This window comes from Pleuronectes platessa, chromosome 15 (assembly GCF_947347685.1).
Source record: "Pleuronectes platessa chromosome 15, fPlePla1.1, whole genome shotgun sequence".
In the NCBI taxonomy this organism is placed as follows: Eukaryota; Metazoa; Chordata; class Actinopteri; order Pleuronectiformes; family Pleuronectidae; genus Pleuronectes; species Pleuronectes platessa.
Genome location: NC_070640.1, coordinates 14,566,615 through 14,586,061, shown reverse-complemented (window position 1 = coordinate 14,586,061; position 19,447 = coordinate 14,566,615). Strand labels below are relative to the sequence as shown.

At 40.6% G+C, this 19,447-nt stretch overlaps 3 protein-coding genes across 3 annotated transcripts; 1 reads left to right on the top strand and 2 right to left on the bottom strand.

Moving 5' to 3' along the window:
* The first annotated feature begins 236 nt into the window (after window positions 1-236).
* Window positions 237-19,328, top strand: rb1 (retinoblastoma 1). The gene is made up of 27 exons (XM_053440986.1): window positions 237-696; window positions 1,093-1,213; window positions 2,192-2,295; window positions 2,796-2,930; window positions 3,020-3,058; window positions 3,203-3,252; window positions 3,479-3,589; window positions 4,261-4,406; window positions 4,515-4,589; window positions 5,327-5,436; window positions 5,533-5,610; window positions 6,311-6,398; window positions 6,501-6,617; window positions 6,712-6,768; window positions 7,071-7,102; window positions 7,232-7,308; window positions 7,448-7,668; window positions 15,099-15,214; window positions 15,485-15,639; window positions 16,600-16,745; window positions 16,880-16,984; window positions 17,090-17,203; window positions 17,321-17,469; window positions 17,579-17,609; window positions 17,712-17,854; window positions 18,104-18,150; window positions 18,243-19,328. Exons 1-27 carry the CDS (start codon window positions 587-589, stop codon window positions 18,305-18,307), a joined length of 2,742 nt encoding a protein of 913 aa, XP_053296961.1. The 5' UTR covers window positions 237-586; the 3' UTR covers window positions 18,308-19,328.
* LOC128456703 (lysophosphatidic acid receptor 6) lies at window positions 8,161-9,781 on the bottom strand. Its single transcript, XM_053440990.1, has one exon. It carries the CDS (start codon window positions 9,220-9,222, stop codon window positions 8,230-8,232), a length of 993 nt encoding a protein of 330 aa, XP_053296965.1. The 5' UTR covers window positions 9,223-9,781; the 3' UTR covers window positions 8,161-8,229.
* LOC128456702 (lysophosphatidic acid receptor 6) lies at window positions 11,987-14,003 on the bottom strand. Its single transcript, XM_053440989.1, has one exon. It carries the CDS (start codon window positions 13,520-13,522, stop codon window positions 12,464-12,466), a length of 1,059 nt encoding a protein of 352 aa, XP_053296964.1. The 5' UTR covers window positions 13,523-14,003; the 3' UTR covers window positions 11,987-12,463.
* Window positions 19,329-19,447: the final 119 nt, after the last annotated feature.

The window sequence follows — 19,447 nt, the reverse complement described above, 5'->3', positions numbered from 1 at the left end:
GCTTCATCACATCAGCTGGAACAATGAGACAATCGCTCCTCTACATGACGCACTGAGCAGCGGAGAAATCCTTTGTGACTGCTCTGGTTAGCGGGATAAACTCAAAAGAGCGGATGTTGCGTGGTAACCTTTCCCGCGTTTTCTTCTCGTGCGTTTGGGTTCGTTCGTTTCTGGTGCGTCACGTGATCCCACCGAACACACACACACACCGAGTACTGTTTATGTTCACAGAGATCCGTGTTGACCACACGGGAGGCTGTAATCTGGTTATTTATCGACACTTTCTGCACCGCTATTATTTTTTAAATCAAGATAAAACATAATCGAATCTCAGTGGGGATGTGAATATTATCGTTAGTGGGACTTCTGGTCGTTGAGTGAGTCTAACAGCTGAGACCCCGCCGCGCACTGCCATGTTACAAATCGAGCGCACACACAGGAAGTCGGCAGCGGGGTTTTGTTGTAGTGTTGCTACGGAATTCGTGCGGGGGGCTTTAAACTTAGTAAACATCCTCTCCGCTCCTCCATAGACGCGGCTTTACTTTGAAAACGTTCACTATTAGCTCGTCGCTAAGCGAACACAGAGATGCCACCCAAGAAGCGCGGCTCCGTGACACCGCAGAGCAAAGTGCTGAAGCCCAGGGCTGAAAGTGTCTCCCCGGACAAGAAGGACAGTCCAGAGTTATCTGTTAAAAAGTAAGATCCGTGTTCTGGTGCTGCTCTCTCGTCTCAGCAGCGACTTGTCCAGCTGCTCTGGAAACTGTTTACACGCTGTAGCCGCCATATGAAGCTAACGTTATCTTTACTGGTGTTTGACTTTAGCAGGGACTGATCGTGAGGCTGTTTAGCTAGCTGCGGCTTCGCACTAAGCTAGGCCTGTGTGTTAACATAATGTCGCTTAGTTTCTTTCATTCACACAACGGCGTCCACGTGTCACAGGTCATTGTCATTTGTTGTGACACTGTTGTTACACTGTTATAACACTTAAACACACATAAGTTAACCGACGCACAGTGAGGTAAACAGTCAGGGAGGCGGTAGTTGTGTTTGTGTTCTCCGTAGTGATCATTGATGCATGTCTCTCTCCTCCAGACACAGAGACAAGGATGCAGAGTTTGTGACCCTGTGCAAGAGCCTGCACGTCACAGACGTGGTGTGTGACAGAGCCTGGACCCTGTGTAAAACTGTGCAAGAGTCCATGGAGGAAGTCACTGTAAGTATTTGCATATGTACTCAAAGTGACAGTAGACTTGTTATGATCTTGTCGTCATAGTGAAGCGAAGGAAAGGTCATTGGTGGGATCTGTATTAGTTTGTGTGAACGCTGTTATGTAAGACTCAAGATTAAAAAACTGCCTGTTTTAAAGATTTGCAAAGGACAGGTACAAATATAAACAAATAACAAACCCTTTACTAAAGTTCTAAGTTCTTCACTAAAATATGAGTAAACATAAACCAAGGTAATAAAGGTTCATAAGTATGATGAACAATACATATATGAATATTGCATGGTGTGTATTTAAGTGGTTTGATATGATTGTTATTGCACAGTGTTTAAAGGTGACATGAATCATTGATGATTAAATGAATACTGCACAGATAGCAAGATAACATGCAAGTCCTTTTTAGAGACGGCTGACTTTCATTAGTTTATTTTATTATTTATATATTTGTTTCTTTGTCGGGGACAAAGCAGAGAAAGATTGTAACAGGTTGCAAGAACTCAACAAACATTTACTGCATGTTTGTAGCCAAAGATAATTTGCAGTCCTTGTCCCTGGTTAGACTTTTTCTCATCTAAAATGGTCACAACATATTCGGTACGATACAAACACAAGTTAACCCGACAAGCACACTAAAATCATCATCGATTAAGGTAATTAATCCGTGTTATCAGTGAGTGCTGAGTTTAACCTTCCTATGAAAGATTTTCAGATTAGTTTGTGTTCCTGTTACTGCAAAGGATAACTGACTGAAAGTGGTTTAGTTTTGAAACTCAACATAAATACCAAACTTCCCATTTGTCAGCATCAGCCATGCTTTACAGAAAGCAATATCCAATCTGTGTTGTCCTCTTGCAATTTTTTTAGCTTGTCTTTGGTCACTGAGAACAGTATCAGAAATGACCTCTACTTGGAGAAGTAGATGAAACAGCATCTCAAATCAAGATCTCTTTGTTCATTGTATTTCAGGACAGTCAGAAAAGGCTGTGGGGTGCTTGTCTGTTTGTGACGGTGACAGACATGGATGCCTCCTGTTTCACCCTAACTCAGGTTCTGAAAGCAGTTTGTCTGAAGTAAGTACTCGTCGGGCGTTGTTAGCAAAACTCTCTAGAACACAAATAATATACAGTATGTCTGGGCTGAGCACTGAGGGGATATTGCAAAGTTTCTTAATCTTCTGTTAGACATTCACTGAACTCTGGACATTTCCCTGAAAATGTCCAGATGGGATGTATGTGAGAACGCAATTTTGCTTGTCAGTTGCTCTGGTAATTTTCCAGAAGTTTTCCTGCCAGCCCACTAGTAAAATGTCTAGACTAAGGGGATATAAGAACACAGTTGGAAAATGTAAAGCACGTGGCCATGTTGATAAGGTGTCTGACACACGGCAGATGTGAAACTAGAAAAACTAAAATAATATTTATTTCAGGATTAAAAAGAAATGATATAACTGCAGTCAATGTCGAAAAAGACATTCGAGGGCTTTTACTGATACCAGCCGACACAGATTTCGATGTGTACACACACTGTCGATTTCTGCAGTGGAATTAATACGTCGTCCTTACTTTTGTAGTGTTAAACAGTTCATGGATCTGGTAAGGAAGTTGGATGTGAACTTGGATACGATTACCACCAAGGTGAATTCAGCAATGACACGACTGGAGAAGAAGTATGACATGACTCTGGCTCTTTACCAGAGGTTTGAAAAGTGAGTGAACACATTCCACGGCTTCATTGATATAAAACTGTTTGTGGGGAAATTTAACATTTGAACTTAACATAATATCCTTGTTTCAGGACCTGCAAGAAGATCTTCACTATGGTTTCTGATGGCACGTAAGTTTGATACTGATTTGACTCAAATTAAATGCATTAAACGCACTGCTTTTTGAGTATCTTTATATTCTCTAGTTAATAGAGATGATGATAATTGCGTGCAGAGCTAGTGAGAGGTTAATGGTTCAGTGTCTTATTTTCAAGGGAGAGGGAGACCACGCGGAGCTGCTGGACAATGTTTCTCTTGGCCAAAGGTAGGTTAAGCTTTTGACACGATACCAAGAACAAAAACAAGAAAGTTCAAGCTGTTAACACACTTGATGGAATAGTTTTAATCCTTCCTTCCCCCTGAGTGCTCAGCTGCAGAGCTCAAATGTATCGGAAAGTTTTCCACCTCATTGTTGCAGCGCTGTCGTCTCCATTGTGCAACAGTATTGTTGTGATGGTGCATCTAGTGTGTAACATCTGTGCTGTCTGCAGGAAGGGTCTTACAGATGGAGGATGACCTGGTCATATCATTCCAGCTGCTGCTCTGTATGCTGGAGCTATTCATCAAGCGCTGCCCTTCAGACCTTCTGCAGCCTCTTTACAGTAAGATAAAGTCTCATTCACTTTACTATCTGGTTTCTTTAATAAACTTTAAAAGTGTCAAAAAATTAGGTGGAACAATTTTTTTATAGAATAATAACACATTTTTGAGTGATGTAGATATGTCTCCACATTGACTGTATGTTTCTATGGAATTTATCCAGCTGACCTTCTAGTATAAAGTCCATAGAAATCCAGGAGAAGTTGATGTGTGAGCACAGCAGGGGATCACCCGCTGGATTTACTTCAACGAGTGGGGGGGGGGGGGTTGATTACGCTTCTAACACGCAACACACGCCAAAATTAAAAGGAACCAGAAGAAAACAAATATCTCCCAGTGAGAAAGAGGTGACACCGACAAAGATGTCAAGATAGTTTGTCGTGAAAAGAGTTCACGGTGGATTCTGAGTTCTGTAAACAAAATACCGTGATCCCGCAGCGGAGTTAACACGTCTGCCTGCTGCACCCGGCTGCTCCACCTCTTGCCTGAATAATGCATTTGTTGCTGCTGTGAAGCCGTGTGCAGATAACCACCTGCTGCGTTAAGCCTGTGTGTCATATTTCTCAGCCGTGGGCTCTGGAAAACAGAATTACTTCAGATATTCTGTTTCATGAAAAGATTGGTTGTTTATGGCGAGCATATATTTACTAATGTTTGACATGTTTTCTCTCAGAATCAGCCATCAGTAAAGTCCAGAGCCCCCCAACACGAACATCTCGTCGTAACCAGAGCAAAGTCAAGGCCCGACCTCTTGAGCCAGAGATGGATGTGCAGCTTCTTGAAACCTTGTGCAATGAGAATGAATGCAATGTAGAGGAGGTCTGAACACTTATATTTATACTTGTATACACTTATATTTACAATTTTCGACCTCCTCCTGTGTGGTTTTCTTTGCCTTATGTGTCCTCAATACGATTGTATTTGCAGGTGAAGAATGTTTACCAGACCAGTTTCACGGCTTTCCTTGAGTCACTGGTTTTCAGATGTCCAGATTTTCCTCAGGTAAATGGTGTGATTTTGACAACACCTGCTCCACTGTTTGATTTCCCTTTGCTCACTCTGCACTTACTGTTTCCATTAGCTATCTCTTCCTGCTTGTGGTGGCTGCTGTTGGACACTTGAGTGTCTGACAGCTGTTGGTGGTTGTCTTTGCTGCTCTCACATGTTTGATTACACATACATGGTGTCAGGAAAATGTGTACTCAAGCAGGGGACCCTATGTAGTGTGTCAGGGGTTATATATCAACAGTTATGACAACAAGAGACACAGGATATTTCTGTTTGCAGACAGTGACACTCTCCTCCGAAGGACACTGGACATATTTATTTTACTGTTCCATTACCCCAGTAACGGACAGGTGGTGCACATCATTTACACAAGTGTCTGATATGACTAATGTGCAAGTTTTTCACCTAATTTTATCTCATCCATGACGGGCCTGGGTAGCTGGAAATAAAAAGTGAAGACTTGTGATTTTGGTCCAGATTGTTTTATTACGATTGGTCTGTTTTCCTAGACTAGTTGCAAACAAACCGAATCTTTACCTTATTTCAGTGTTGTTTTTCTAATCTTTATTTTAGTTGTAGTGTTTAGTTCTTTTGTATTTGGCTCCTGGGTAAATGCAGGATTAAATGGACAAAACTCAACCTATTGGGCACAAGTGAAACACAGGGATGGTGTTTATATTTTGTGTTGAAATTTACCTGCACGTAACCTCAACCTTTAATTTTCACCCCAGGTGCATGATCTTGATCAACAATATGAAGAACACTACCTCAAGACTAGAGACATCGATGGACGGCTGTTTTTTGACAGAGACGAGACTGTTGTTGTGCCTAAAGTTGAAGTGTAATTTTCTTTTATTCTCTATTCAATGTTTTGGATATTGGTGAGTTCATATGATTTAGAGTAAAGTGCTTAATTATCTGCTCCTGATGCTTCCAGATCAGAGGTGGAGATGACGCCAAAGAAGAACCTGGCAGATGAAGACGCTGTACTCATCCCTCCACAGACACCAATCAGGTGAGCGGTTAGCCGTAGCTCAACAGTTCTTTTCTGTTAGTTATTGTAATGTGTGGTAGAAGGACTGAAGCTGTGCTTGCATCACATCAATTATACTGTTGGAAAAGCTGTCAGTGTGGGGAAATCTATTTACATCAGACCCTGAATGGGGATTCCAAGTGATATCTAGAATTTTCAACGCTGACAAGATCTCCCACTCAAAAAACTACTGACATGTAAGCAAACGTACATGCATCACCACTGGGTGCTACAGTAAATGAAAAAATCAAATCCAATATTAACACAAACGATCAATTTAGCTTATCTTATATGGACTAATACACTTTTCCTCTGAATCTGGTTTCACTTGGTATCAAACCAAAACCACCTTCCTACTAAGTGAGCACCAGGTTTAACTGCATTGGAAAGATGTGTGATGACTCCCAATTCAATTATATTTAAATATATATATATATATATATATATGTAGAAAATAATGGCATTAACCAGCATTTTAATAATAATTTAGTTTGCAAATATTAGGTTATAACTCAAAATATTTTGAAGATGTAAAAAGCTAAGTTTATCAGTATTGAATGTGTATATAAGTCAACAAATAAGAAACCAAACATGGCAGCTGGCTCTGTGATTGGTTGTACTGTCCACTATGTTTATTGAATTTGTCCTTTAACACTGTCTGATTTTTGTTTTGTTTCGTCAGAGCTGCCATGACCTCCATTCAACAGTTGAGGATTGATCTCTTCTCCACTGGGGACCAGCCATCTACTAACCTGTATTCATATTTCAATGTGGGTCCCTGCAAGTGCTTCCTCTAAATAAAATGGACCTTGAAGCTGCATCTCGCCACCTTCATTTGACATATTTCCTGTTTTCTTCTTACCTGTTGTCAGAATTGCACTGTGGACCCGACACAAGACGTGCTGAAGCGCTTGGAGACCCTCGATCAGGAGTTTAGCAGGAGTTTTGGTCAGGCAGTCGGCCCGCGCTGTATCGTCCTTGGAAAGCAGGTATGAACTAACACTGAACTCGAAAATGAAAACAATGGCCACATGTGCTGAAATGATTGAAATGTTCAACTTGCAATGCTCTTTTGTCTTTCAGCGATTTAGCCTCGGAGTACAACTGTATTATAGAGTCATGGAGGCAATGTTGAAATCGGTACAGTGACCTATTTGATTTATTTTTCAACCATTTCATTCAGTATTTTTATTGTTAATGTATTTATTTGGAGGCTGAAGAGAACTCAACTCCGTAACATTTTCCAATATGTTCTTTCACTGTTCATGCCCTCGTAACTTCTGCTTACATAGCAATATAGTTGAGAAAAAATGGCCTCTGTCAACAGGAAGTAACTGAAAGGAAGTGTAGACGTTATAGCAGAAGTTCTCCCACTTGTACTTAACATATGACAATGTCATAACTGTTGTTTTTTTTGCAATACTTTTATTTTCTGTCTGTAGGAAGAGAAGCGACTGTCTGTGCAAAATTTCAGGTATGTATTACAAAAAAATAGTTTTATTCAAAAGAGAATTATTATTCAACTTTTATTGAAGCCTTTTGTTGTTTGATGTGTAGTCGAGCATTATTTGCCTTGAGCAGAGTCCTATGATTTCCATTCCAGTAAACTCCTCAATGACTCCACATTCCACACATCACTTTTGGCCTGTGCTCTGGAGGTGGTCATGGCAGCATATGGAGGTGTGTCCCGTTGAATTGCTTCCAAATAAGATCAATATTTTCGTGTTGTGTCTTACATCGATGAATAATCACATCAATGTTTAAATGTCTAGTAGATTTGTGACGAGTCGAATCTATGTTGTCTGCTCCTCATGCTCAGAGAGCGGTTTTAAGGCTGGAGGATACAACCATGGCGGTGGTGACTCAGCTGGGACAGATGTTTGTTTCCCCTGGATACTGGATGTGTTCAACCTCGCCGCCTTCGACTTCTACAAAGTCATCGAGAGTTTCATCAAGGCCTACCCCACACTGAGCAAAGATATTGTTAAACATCTGGAAACTTGCGAGAACCTCATCATGGAGAGGATCGCATGGAGGACGGTCAGTTTCATCACTTCATTACACATACATGCATACTTATATTGCGAAGATTTCATTACATCACAACATACAGATACACATACTTTATATGGCATTTATTGGCCCATGAAAGAACACACAACATATAAACCATATCCATAATGTTGGACCAATACAGATAGAGGCAGATTCCACATGAAAAGTCTCATTGCATATCATTTTCTCACAAACATATTAAAGTTTCACTAATGAAATATACAGAGCAAAGTGACTCAGCTAACCACAGCCAACAATACTTTTTAGTGTGGCACTGAGCCCGACCCTCTGGAACCTGCTGCAGAGACACAACACTCTGCAGTGAACCAAAGTGAAAACACACAAAACTTGTTAAATCTATTGCAATTCATGCTAAATGCTGATTACCTATTTTATGTGGCGATCTACAACAAAGTATTGCACACAGTATGGGGAACTGAATACTCTACGTGAATAGACTAAGTATTGGTAACTTAATTTCAATAAAACAGCCCTAGTGCTTTTTACGATTGTGTCATTTTCCATGCTTATATGAAACGATCGGTGTCACCGACTGCCGCTGCCTCCACTGCCAGGCGCCTCCCTGTGCGCCAGGCTGCTGGAGAAATAGTAGATGAGTGGGTTCAGGCAGCAGTTGGAGCTGGCTAGTGACAGCATCACAGGGTGCACAGCCTTGGTCACTTTGGCCAGGCCACAATGGGACAGCAGCCCCAAATGAGTGAGTGTGTATCCCAGCAGGTTGATGTGATAGGGGAGGAAGCACAACAGGAAGATGGCCAGAACCCAGTAAATGATTGTGAGAGTGTGCTTGCGGCTGTAGCGCTGACTACGGGAGCGGTGTCTGGACTGGCTCAGCACGCTCAGCACTTTGCAGTAACTGTAGAGAAGCAGCATAGTGGGAAACAGAAATAAGCCCAGCACTGTGCAGAGGACCGCCAGTATGATGGTGCGGTGGCGCTGGGAGGTCGGGTCCAGGAGACAGGGCTGGTGTTGGTGAGCAGCTGCTGATCGCAGCAGAGACAGACCCACACTCAGCCCTAGCACCAGGCACCAGATCCCCCCACTCACCAGCTGTGCAACACGCAGCCGGCGGACTGTTGATGCAAGAGGGTGCACCACAGCAAAGTAACGGTCCACGGCAATGCACACCAGGAAGAAGATGCCCCCATACAGGCTGATGTATTTGAGGGTGAAAGTAAGGTGGCAGAATGCTACTCCGGGAGTCCAGCTGGACAGCTCTCTCGTGGTGGAGGAAGAGGCTTGAGCCTTTTGGTAATAGTGGTAGATTCTCAGAGGAAGGGAGAAGACAAAAAACAAGTCGGCAGTGGACAGGCTGACCATGTAGATGGCTGTGCTATTGACGGTGAAGGGCGATCGACACAGTCTGCGCAGAGCCAGGGTGTTGGTGGCCAATCCCAGCACGAAGATGACACTGTAGGACACTTGGTAGAAAGTGAAGCGGTAGCTGGTGTCCATGGTGCAGTTAGACAATAGTGAGAATGATTTGACTGGAGCATCACTCATATTCCACTGCTCCATGTCCCAAAATGATTTTCTGCCCCAGAACCTTCAATCATTGTGTCGCTCTCAAATCTGAAGTAAACATAAAATCAAGTTAGGAGCATGTTCAGTAGCATCTGCCGGAGCAGTAAAAGCTTAATAGACTCAAAATGTCTCCCGTTTTATGGGATGTAAATTCACAGAGGGGAATGCCCCACTATAGCCGACACAGCTGAATTAATGTTTGATGTGTAGGAGGAAGGTTGGAACGAATTCTGTCAATAAAGTTTTAACTGCTATGTGCTGCTCCCATAAAACAAGCAAACATTCGGTTTCATGTCATGCAGAGCGTGGAAAAAAGAACGAAAAACAATTTCCCAATGTCACTGCTCTGCAGTAATTATACTTCATTAAACATTTAATGAAGTTTCCCAGTCGAGAAATGACAACACTGTTCAAATTAAAACGGTCCCGCTGACTTCTTGTGTAATATTTTCAGTATTTTCTTAATATTAGTTATATCATGATTCTGTATATTTATGTTGTATTTAAGAAATACAATTGTGAAATATATAAAAACAAATATATACCAATTAATGAAGTATCTCTTACCATCTTCGTTTAGCCTTCAAGTAGAATCTTAATGCGCACTTTTTCATTCTCCATAACATTATTTAATGTCCATATCATATTAAATCACTGATCCTGTAAAAACAAAATGTATATATACATATATACAAAATTTAGTTACTTTACTTACTTTGGCAGTCTCATAACTAAATAATTATACTGTAGCTGTTATCACCCTCACTCTCTGAAAAGTAACTTTTAAAGTCTGCTTGATGTGATCAAGATGTTTTTTTGGGGAAAATTTTAAATAATGAATCATTTTTTAAATAAAAAAGTGAGAGTGCCACTAACAACTGATATAAACATCCTCATTAATTTACACATGCTGATTTTAATTAATCAAAGTATTTCTTTTAAAATATAAATTGTCATATCTTGATCCATTATATACGAAATATGTTGAGAAGAACTTAATTACTCACCAGTATAAGGATCGCATTGGTACAGTGACCTTTTGATGGTTAGTTTTCCTGTTAGCTGGTGTTCTGCAGCAGGATAACTAGATGGGATGCTGCAACTGGACTAATACCACTGACTGGAAAAGACACTCGCACCCTCTCCCCCCTTTCCCTCCAGCTATCGCCCACTCTCTCTCCCCAGACACATGCACACATGTGCAAATGCACAAACAGTTTGTTTAAGCTTTAGCTGACTTAGTGAAATTATTTAGTAAGCCTCAAAGGTCTGAAACACTTGATTAGATGTTCAGATCGGACATATTAGAACTGGTTTTCTTACTAAACCAAATTTGTGATCAGTCTTACAGTTACACACATACAGTTTCATTACATTTATGTTTATGGGCACTTGTTAAAAATGAGTTGATCATTAACTTTATTGGTCAGATGTTGGACTAAGTAATGAATCGTTGAAAGAAGTAGTGTGGCAACCAGAGAAAAACTGTGTGATGCCATATATGTCATAAATGAATTAGTCTTTGCACCTATTGTCCAAGTCAGATTGTTAGGTACACTTTACAATAAGACAACCAATCTTCACCATTTCAATTGAGCTATGATTAAACCAGTGTTGAGCTATCGAGTCTCTGATTGAATACTTTTAATTAGGAGAATATTAGTTTCTCTGGTACAAATTATGAATTAGCCATACAAACTTTACACACCACGTTACACAAATCTGAATGAGATACAAATATAGACGAGTGAAAGACACAATATTTCTTGATTGCAAAATAACTGGTTAAATTCATTATCCTGCTCTGTAAAAAAATGAATACCAACTTCACACTGTGAATATCAACGTAGATTATAATATCGAATAAATTGTTCTTACTGTTCAATAAATCCTTTTATACAATTAATATCATTATTCACAATCAGATTCATTTTTTTATCTTGTACAAATATTTGTTCAGGGTGGAGAAGGTCCATTTGCATTCTAAAGTTAAGTGAATTTTGTTTCAGCCAAGGCGAGCTCTTCTTCAGACGTAATAAAACAAGAGAAGAAAACATAACATGCCACCATACTGCTCCTGTGAACTATCCCTTTTAAAGAAATTGCAAAATCCTTTATTTATCTCAATGATGCTATGCACTAGTCACCAGTTCTGACTCATGATTGCGTCCACTACTTCTGTACTGTTTTCTGGAAACGTTCTTCTCTTTCGGGAGGCATGTCGTCGCTCGTCTGCTTCGGTTTCTCAAGCATTCTCACTCTTGCGTAGTGATGATGAGACTCCCCACGTCAGCGCAGACCCTCAGGGCAACACAACAGGAATGCAGTAGTGCTGAGTCTTGCAGCGCACAACGTTTACAAGAAGAAACAAGCTGCATTCAAGCCACACCATACACCAAGCTACCATTCCACTGTGAGCTGTGTTTTCACTATTAGTTTGTGTTGCTTATTCTAAATCAGTTTTTATCCTTCCCTCATTCTCTACAGAAAAGCCCAGTTATCCAGATAAGGCTGCGTTAGTGCAGCGCTGCCGTCAATCATTCACCACACCTGTAATCTGTCTTTGAAAACTATTGAGTCATTATGCAGTCATGGAATTGGCCAAACACAATTTGTGTTGCTCTGCTGATCTTACCTGTATGAATAATTGATCCAGATAAGTGAGAGATTAGTAGCACCCAACTGAAAGGCATACACACAACTGCAACCATTCTAATGTCAGACATTTCTGAAGTAGTCAATTTAAAACTCCAATATCTTAAATTAATAACTGTTTATTTTCTTTCAGTATAATGGATACATGCTTTAACAGGCTGCGATTTAAAGTGCTCAAAAGCCTTTTCTTAGGCCACAAATGCTTAAAATAACCACAGCACAGTTCATATAAAAAGTTATACAGGTGCAGCATTGCTTTAAAAAAATCAAAAATTAAAATCTGCTCTAAGAATTAACAGAACAAGTACAATGTCTTTTCTGCAAAAGCACCATGCACATTCTTATTCCATCTTCTTTTCTCAAAAATGCATTGTGAAAGTACCAAACAGTATTTATGCCGCAACACACTCCGATGTCTGACTTGTCTCAGTGTCATGAGTCCCAATCATAACTCTCCTTGGCGTCCAGTGACTCCTTAGAAACAGTGGTCTGTGCTGTTATGGTCTTTAAGGCCACTCTGTTTCCACTCTGCTTTGAGTTTCACCTGAATTAATAATCCTGTCACATTATTGACTTTTCATTAGACTGTTGACTCACTGATAGACATTTTGGACCTGAGACTTCTCAGTGTCAGGTTCTTTGGTGATGAGATGGGGCTGCTTTGTGAGCTGTCCCCCTGCAGTCTCTCGAATAGCCGAGCCCCATTGTGCCACACTGTGGACTTGCGTTTGATGGAGCTCTGAATGGTCTCAGAAGTGAAGTAGTAAATGACTGGGTCAAAGCAGCAGTTGGTCACTGCTATGCACAGAGCTATAGGGTTGATAACTCTGACCACATATTCTGCATCGCACCCCTTCAGGACATTGGAGCGCACCAGGGCGTAGAAGATGAGATTGATATTGTAGGGGATGAAGCAGAAGCAGAAGAAGAACAGATGCACAAGGATCATCCTCAGGATTTTTCTTTTGTTGAGGCTCCCCCCACGGCTAATGGTTTGCGGTTTACTTAGTGTCCGCAGCACCATGACAGAGCAGAACACGTTGAGCATCAACGGGATTAAGAAGCCCACAGTCTCAATGAACACCACCACTTTCGACAGCTCACTCTTCCACTGGTCTTTGGAGTAGTTTTCAAAGCAGAAGTTTGAGGATGAGTTGACATTTTCTTCCGAAGAGGTGTCCAAAAGAAACCCTGTGGGTATACTCCCCGAAAGAATCATCACCCACACCACACAGCAGGCTAGTTTGGCATTCCTCTTAGTGCGGATAGCCTGTGACCGGAATGGGTGCACAATGGCCAGGAAGCGGTCAACACTGATGCAGGTGAGGAAAAAGATGCTGCCATACATGTTGGTGTAAAATAGGGACACCGAGATCTTGCAGAGTACACTTCCAAATAACCACTTGCGTCTAATGAAGTAAACGATTCGAAAAGGCAAGGTGAGAACAAAGAGAGAGTCTGAAACCACAAGGTTTATCATGTATGTCGTGGTCTCATTTCGCAGCTTCAATGTGCAGCCAAAGATATATACAGCCACCATGTTGAGAGAAAGTCCAATTACAAAAACCAGGCTGAAAACCGAGCTGTACAGAGGGTACTTAAAGCCATCGCTCTTACTGCAGCTAGTGTTATTATTCATCTTTAACTGATGAGTCTGGAACGTCTGCAGAGTGAAGACCTCAGCCTTGTCCCGGAGTGTCCAAAAAAATAAAAGTTTAACTTGTTAATCCAACTGTGTGCAACAAGCACCAAAAACTGTTTTTATGTTGGGAAATGCCGAGACGAAAAGGAGACAGCAACTCTGCAAAATACCTGGGATCGAATCCAAAGTTCGGAACTTTAGTTTTTTCTTCTGTGACTGCTGTCCACGTCTAATATTCCTCATTTAAGTCGAGTTTTTCAGTTGTCGTCCACCTTCAGAATGTTGATCCTTTTCGGAGAGAAGTTCCATGTGTCTTTTCAACTCTGCGAACAGTTGACCGGATATCCCCCTCTCTCGTTCTTCTGTCTGTTCCGGCAACAGCCCTTTGTGTGGGGGGGGGGGCATGGTGATTGTTACCCTGCTCCTGTCGGACTGTAAATCTGATCCCTCAGAGCAGGCTGCAAGTGAAAGGCTCCAACTCACTGGTCTGTTGCAACATAGAGGGAGGAGCCTCCACTGGGAGCAAAGTCCTCCCATTGCTGATTTGTTCCTGCATTTACCTGAAATTTGAATAAAGACACTAATCAGAAATGTGTGTTGCTCCCCATATTCACTATCCCTTTGTTCAACTACGAACTTAAATCATGGGCTTTTCTTCTTGAAAGCTTAGATCATCCTGTTTATGGCTGTAGTTGTTTGTGGTGGTTTCATTTACAGTTTTCAAACAAATATCCAGCTAAATCTAGATACTTTAAATTTAACACAAGTTTATAGTAAACACATTTCATCGAATGCTGTGGATTCAGATCACTGGCCGGTGTACTCCTTGTGTGTTATGTGTCAGTTGCGTAAGCCGGGTGTGGCAGCAGTGACATGAAGAATGTACTCAGAATAGGTCTGTACCTGCCCTCACTGGGTAAAATGCTGAGTAGTAGCTACACCCACTTCCCTTTATGATCTCATTTCTGATTTCTCTCTCCCTGATATATGATCAGATAGGATATGTCCTTATCAACATAAAATGCGAAAACCGGTTTATTATCAGTCTATTTGTATTTTTCAGCATTTTTTTCATTTAAATTCTTTCAGTAGATTAACATCCCTGATTCTATTTTGTCCTGTGGTTTCCAATTGTCAGTAAGACGAGGGGATTTGCTGCTTTTCTCAATTTTGCATCTTTGTAAATTGGACAGATTGGGGCGTTGGACAATAACAGACTTTAAAGAGGTTATCATTGGCTCTGGGAAACTGAAAATGACTACTCTTTAAATTATTTCTAATCATAAAACATTAAAATAATATACAATGTACAATGTGATTAAGATTAGCTAAAATATTAATTGAATTATAAATTAATAAGACATTTTAATAGAGTTTTTGTGTTTTTATGTGTTAACTGGCTGCTCAAGTCATTTCTATCAGTAAAACTTCACTTTCAACTTTCCCCTATGTCAGCTGTCAGGGGTTTTTTTTTCTTTGCTCCAAGGTTTACTCATTACATTGTCCAGTAAGCAGTATATATGTTTCTATTCAAGTGTAGTTAAATGTAATCATCATGTTTGTGTCTCTACAGGGCTCCCCGCTATTTGAGCTGCTGAAACAGGAGCATGACAGCGGAGCAGCCGAGCAGGTGGAGACCCCAGCCAGTTTCAACCAACCACTGCAGCACAACCACACCGCGGCTGACCTGTGAGTCCTTTTCCCAACAATCTGTTTTTCAGCTGCTGGTATGCAGCAACTAAGAAACCTTCTTTGACCTAAACCCCTTTTGGCTGTTGTGAAACTACTGGAAGTCGTTAATACAACAGCTTCTCCCTTTGAGTCATATAGACATCATAAAAAAAGGTTCCATGACGTTCATTCACAGCGAGCCCAATGTCTTCCTCGTTATTCTTAAACCCCTCGTGTTTCACATTTACTACTTTACAATAATATTGGTTTAACTCACTTTTCTCACAGATATCTGTCCCCCGTGCGTCCGGGCCATCGTGTCTTGCCTCCTGAGTCTCCAGGCACGGTCAACTCTCAGGCTTCCTCTCACGCTCCAACCCAGCCGCCTACTCCGATTCCACGACACCCCAAGTCCAACTCTCTCAGCCTCTTCTATAAAAAATGTAAGATATCGTTCAACTTCTTACCTTCTTTTTGATCAGTGCAGATTCTTTTTGGTTGAGATCTGCAATGTTTCCGTAAACCTTCATTTTCTCAAGATATTGTTTGGATAAATTCTGTATCATAAAGATGTGCAGACAATAAAATTCTAGACCAGGAGTGGGAATTTTACCATCAACAGCCATTTCAATTTTATAATGTCCTTTTAAGGGCCATATCTGATTATGGAATTTGTATACATCATCATAAAAACCACTCTAATGCAATGGCTGCTCCTGCATCGAGGTGTCTGATGTCAGATGATAGTGATGATGATGTTCGCAGCTGGTTTTCTGGTAGATTCGTAGGTTCTACCAAATATATGCAATTTAAAATCCTCAGAATTTGAGTTTATCAAATTGGAGCAGTGGGAAGTTGTTGCACTGAGCTTTGAGCTCTTTGTTATTATGTTTTAGGGCCTACAACAGCATATTGGATATTTTCATCAAAGTGATTACACGACTCCTCCTTTACTCAACAACACTCTTGGAAAGTGCAGCATTCCACATCTACTTTTCTTGTCAGTCACCGTGATGCCTGTCAGCGATCACAGCTACAAATGCTTTTCATTCACCCAGACTGTGACCTGACAGTCACACAGCTAGAAGCGAACTCCACTTCGGACATGTTCGACTACAATTTTCTTCACTAAACCATGAGAGTTTGACATTTTTTTGTGGAGGTTTTCCACCTTTGGTCTCAGCACTGTCGCCCCCCGAATTCACATAGCCGGCATGAAAAACAAAATATGATGGTATCAACTGCACTTCAGTGATGATTTAAAAAAATATATAGAATAGTGACATGAATTATTCTTACATTTTACATGTATTTGTATTTGAAAGTATTATATAATGACACAAATGTTTGTGGTATTGGTATTTTCCAGTGCAGTAATCCTCCAGGTTCTCCCCTCTCTGCAGTGTACCGTCTTGCCTACACGAGGCTGAAGATCCTCTGCTCCTACCTGCTCTCCTCCCACCCTGAACTGGAGCCCATCATGTGGACACTTTTCCAGCACACGCTTCAGCACGAGTACGAGCTGATGCGAGACCGCCACCTCGACCAGGTAGCCTGATGAGCCTGCTGCTTTCAATTCTATGTCTTTCATTTCTCCTGCTCGTTCTCTCGGTCTCTTGCTCTCTTGTTTTCTCAGCATCTCTCCATGTGTTTTTCTCAAACTGCTCCGTGTTGTTCCTACAGTTGATGATGTCAGCCATGTATGCCATATGTAAAGTGAAGAGTGTTGATCTGCGCTTCAAGACCATTGTCACGGCTTACAAGAACTTGCCCAACACCAACCAGGAGGTGACTTAACCTTTCAATAGTTACTGTTTCTGTTCCCATGCCTCATGTTGAATAATAATATAAAATACTTTGTTTTGCATCTCTTCCTGTGGCTCCGTGTTGCAGACCTTTAAGCACGTGTTGATCACTGAGGGCCACTTTGACTCCATCATAATCTTCTACAATCAAGTGTTCATGCAGAGGTTGAAAACCAACATCCTGCAGTATGCGTCCACCAGGGTGAGACGCCTTCCCCATCAGGAGCCACAGTTTAATCTCACCACATGCACAAATCAGATGCCGAGAATGTGTACATCGAAGATACCCTCTCATTGTGTCTGTTTTTATTTTTTCTAGCCGCCTACCCTCTCTCCAATCCCACAAATACCACGCAGTCCCTACAAAATCCTGAATTCCCCTCTGCGTGTGCCTGGCAGCAACAACGTGTACATCTCCCCTCTGAAGAGCCCACGCAATTCCCCGAGTATCATGACTCCCCGCTCCAGGTCAGCTCTTCACATTCACAGCAGTTTGACACTTGTCCAGAGGCTGGATCCTTTAAATAGATTTTAAAAAATAACCCCTGCATTTACCCCCTTTTTTTCACCTTTACAGAATGCTGGTATCGATCGGCGAATCTTTTGGGGTATGTTACCCTTTTTTATTAGCTTTTTCACTTGTTAAAGAAATATGTCTGATCTTTTCTTCACTGACTCTGCTGCTTATGTTTTTCTTTGTTCGTCTTCAGCTGTCCAGTCGGTTCCAGAAGATCAACCAGATGGTCAACAGCAGCGATCGCTCCTTTAAGAGGACTCTGGATCTCGGCTCGGCTCCTAAGCCTCTGAAGAGGCTACGGTTCGATGTCGACGGACAAGATGAAGCTGACGGCAGGTTGGTCACAAATGGTGTTATATTTGCTAATGTAACACAGGCAACCTGATTTATTTACCTCACATCAAAGTGGCTAAACACATGAACATAGTATTTATACAACAAGCAATGAGTGTCAGTTTCAGCCCAACTGAAAATAGATGACATTTGTACTGTAGAAACTTATTTAATATTATTACAGTTTATTTAAGCTTAGTAAACAACTAAAATGGATGAATGGAGCTCACCTCATATATTTCAATTTTACAGCAAATCTGGTGGAGATTCTACACTGATACAGAAGCTTGCAGAGATGAGTAAGTAAACACTACTGTATTCTCAACAGAATTAAATAGGTGGATGTATGTTCTTCCGTTTATGATTTTTTTTCTTTTTCTTTTTTCTTTAGGCTCCGCTCGAAGTCGTATGCAGGAGCAGAAGCTGAAGGAGGACGCGGAAGCAAGGAAGGAGTAACTCTACAACCTACTGAACTGACCTGCTGTTTGTCGCAGCGTGAAGACGACACTCTGTTCACACACAAAGTGAAAAGTTCGTTTCTCTGTACATTTAGCAATGTTTTTTAGTTTTAGTATTTAAGTTTGTGTTTGAGGAGTAACATGTGAATATAGAGTCGTTCTCCTCTCGCTCGCTTGTCGAAGCTTCCACTGAGTGTTTTTACTAAATCATTGAATTTCAGATGAATTGTTTGAGATTAAGTGTGTTTGTTTTTAAAGTTGATATACATTTTTAGATGTTATAAGAAATCACTGTATAGTAGTGACACGATCTTACTCATTGTTTGCTTTTTGCTACCACCAGTTAGACTTTTGAGATTCATTTAAAATGTTAGTATTTCAATAGTTTTATGCACGATGCAACATTTCAGGTGTTTGAAGGATCATGATCACTCTCCTCAAAAAGGACAAAAAGTCCGCCCAGTGGAAAATCACTACATCTTTAAATGCACAAGTTATACTTTTTAGGTGATTTTTTTTTTTTTTTATTCAAAATCGGGAATTTCTTATTTGTGACATAAAGTGATCTTACATTGTTTGCACTCAACCAAAATTCATTATTATGCTGTATATTAGTTTCAAAGGTTGCATGTCAGGTTTCTCTTATGTGTTGCATATAGTTTAATAGATTTTACTTTAATTATTGGTAGTAAAATCGCACAATACATCTAATGAAAACTGCTTATAAGATCCAGCTTAAGGATTTTTTAAATGTTTGAAGTCAAATATGTTGGTTCATTTAAATGTTTGGAAATGATTTGAAGGGTTACGGAAAAGAGGGGAAAAGTACAGTGATCTATTCACACCAAATATTTCATGTAAATGAGGACTCTGTGAGTAAATAGGACTAAACTACCAGAGATTTTGTAAAGTAAATGTGTTTATATTGTACTTTATTGAAGTAGTACTTTTACATAAATATTTGCGTAAAAAATATGTTTTTCTTTTTCTTTGCAACGAGACATTAAAACTTAACAATAGCTATGACTCTAATTTTGATATCGTGAAGACAATAGCACACATAGAAAGCAGAGAGATATACCGTATAACAAAATGAAGAAACATTTAGTAGCTATCTGGTTTTTGTATTTTCTCTCAT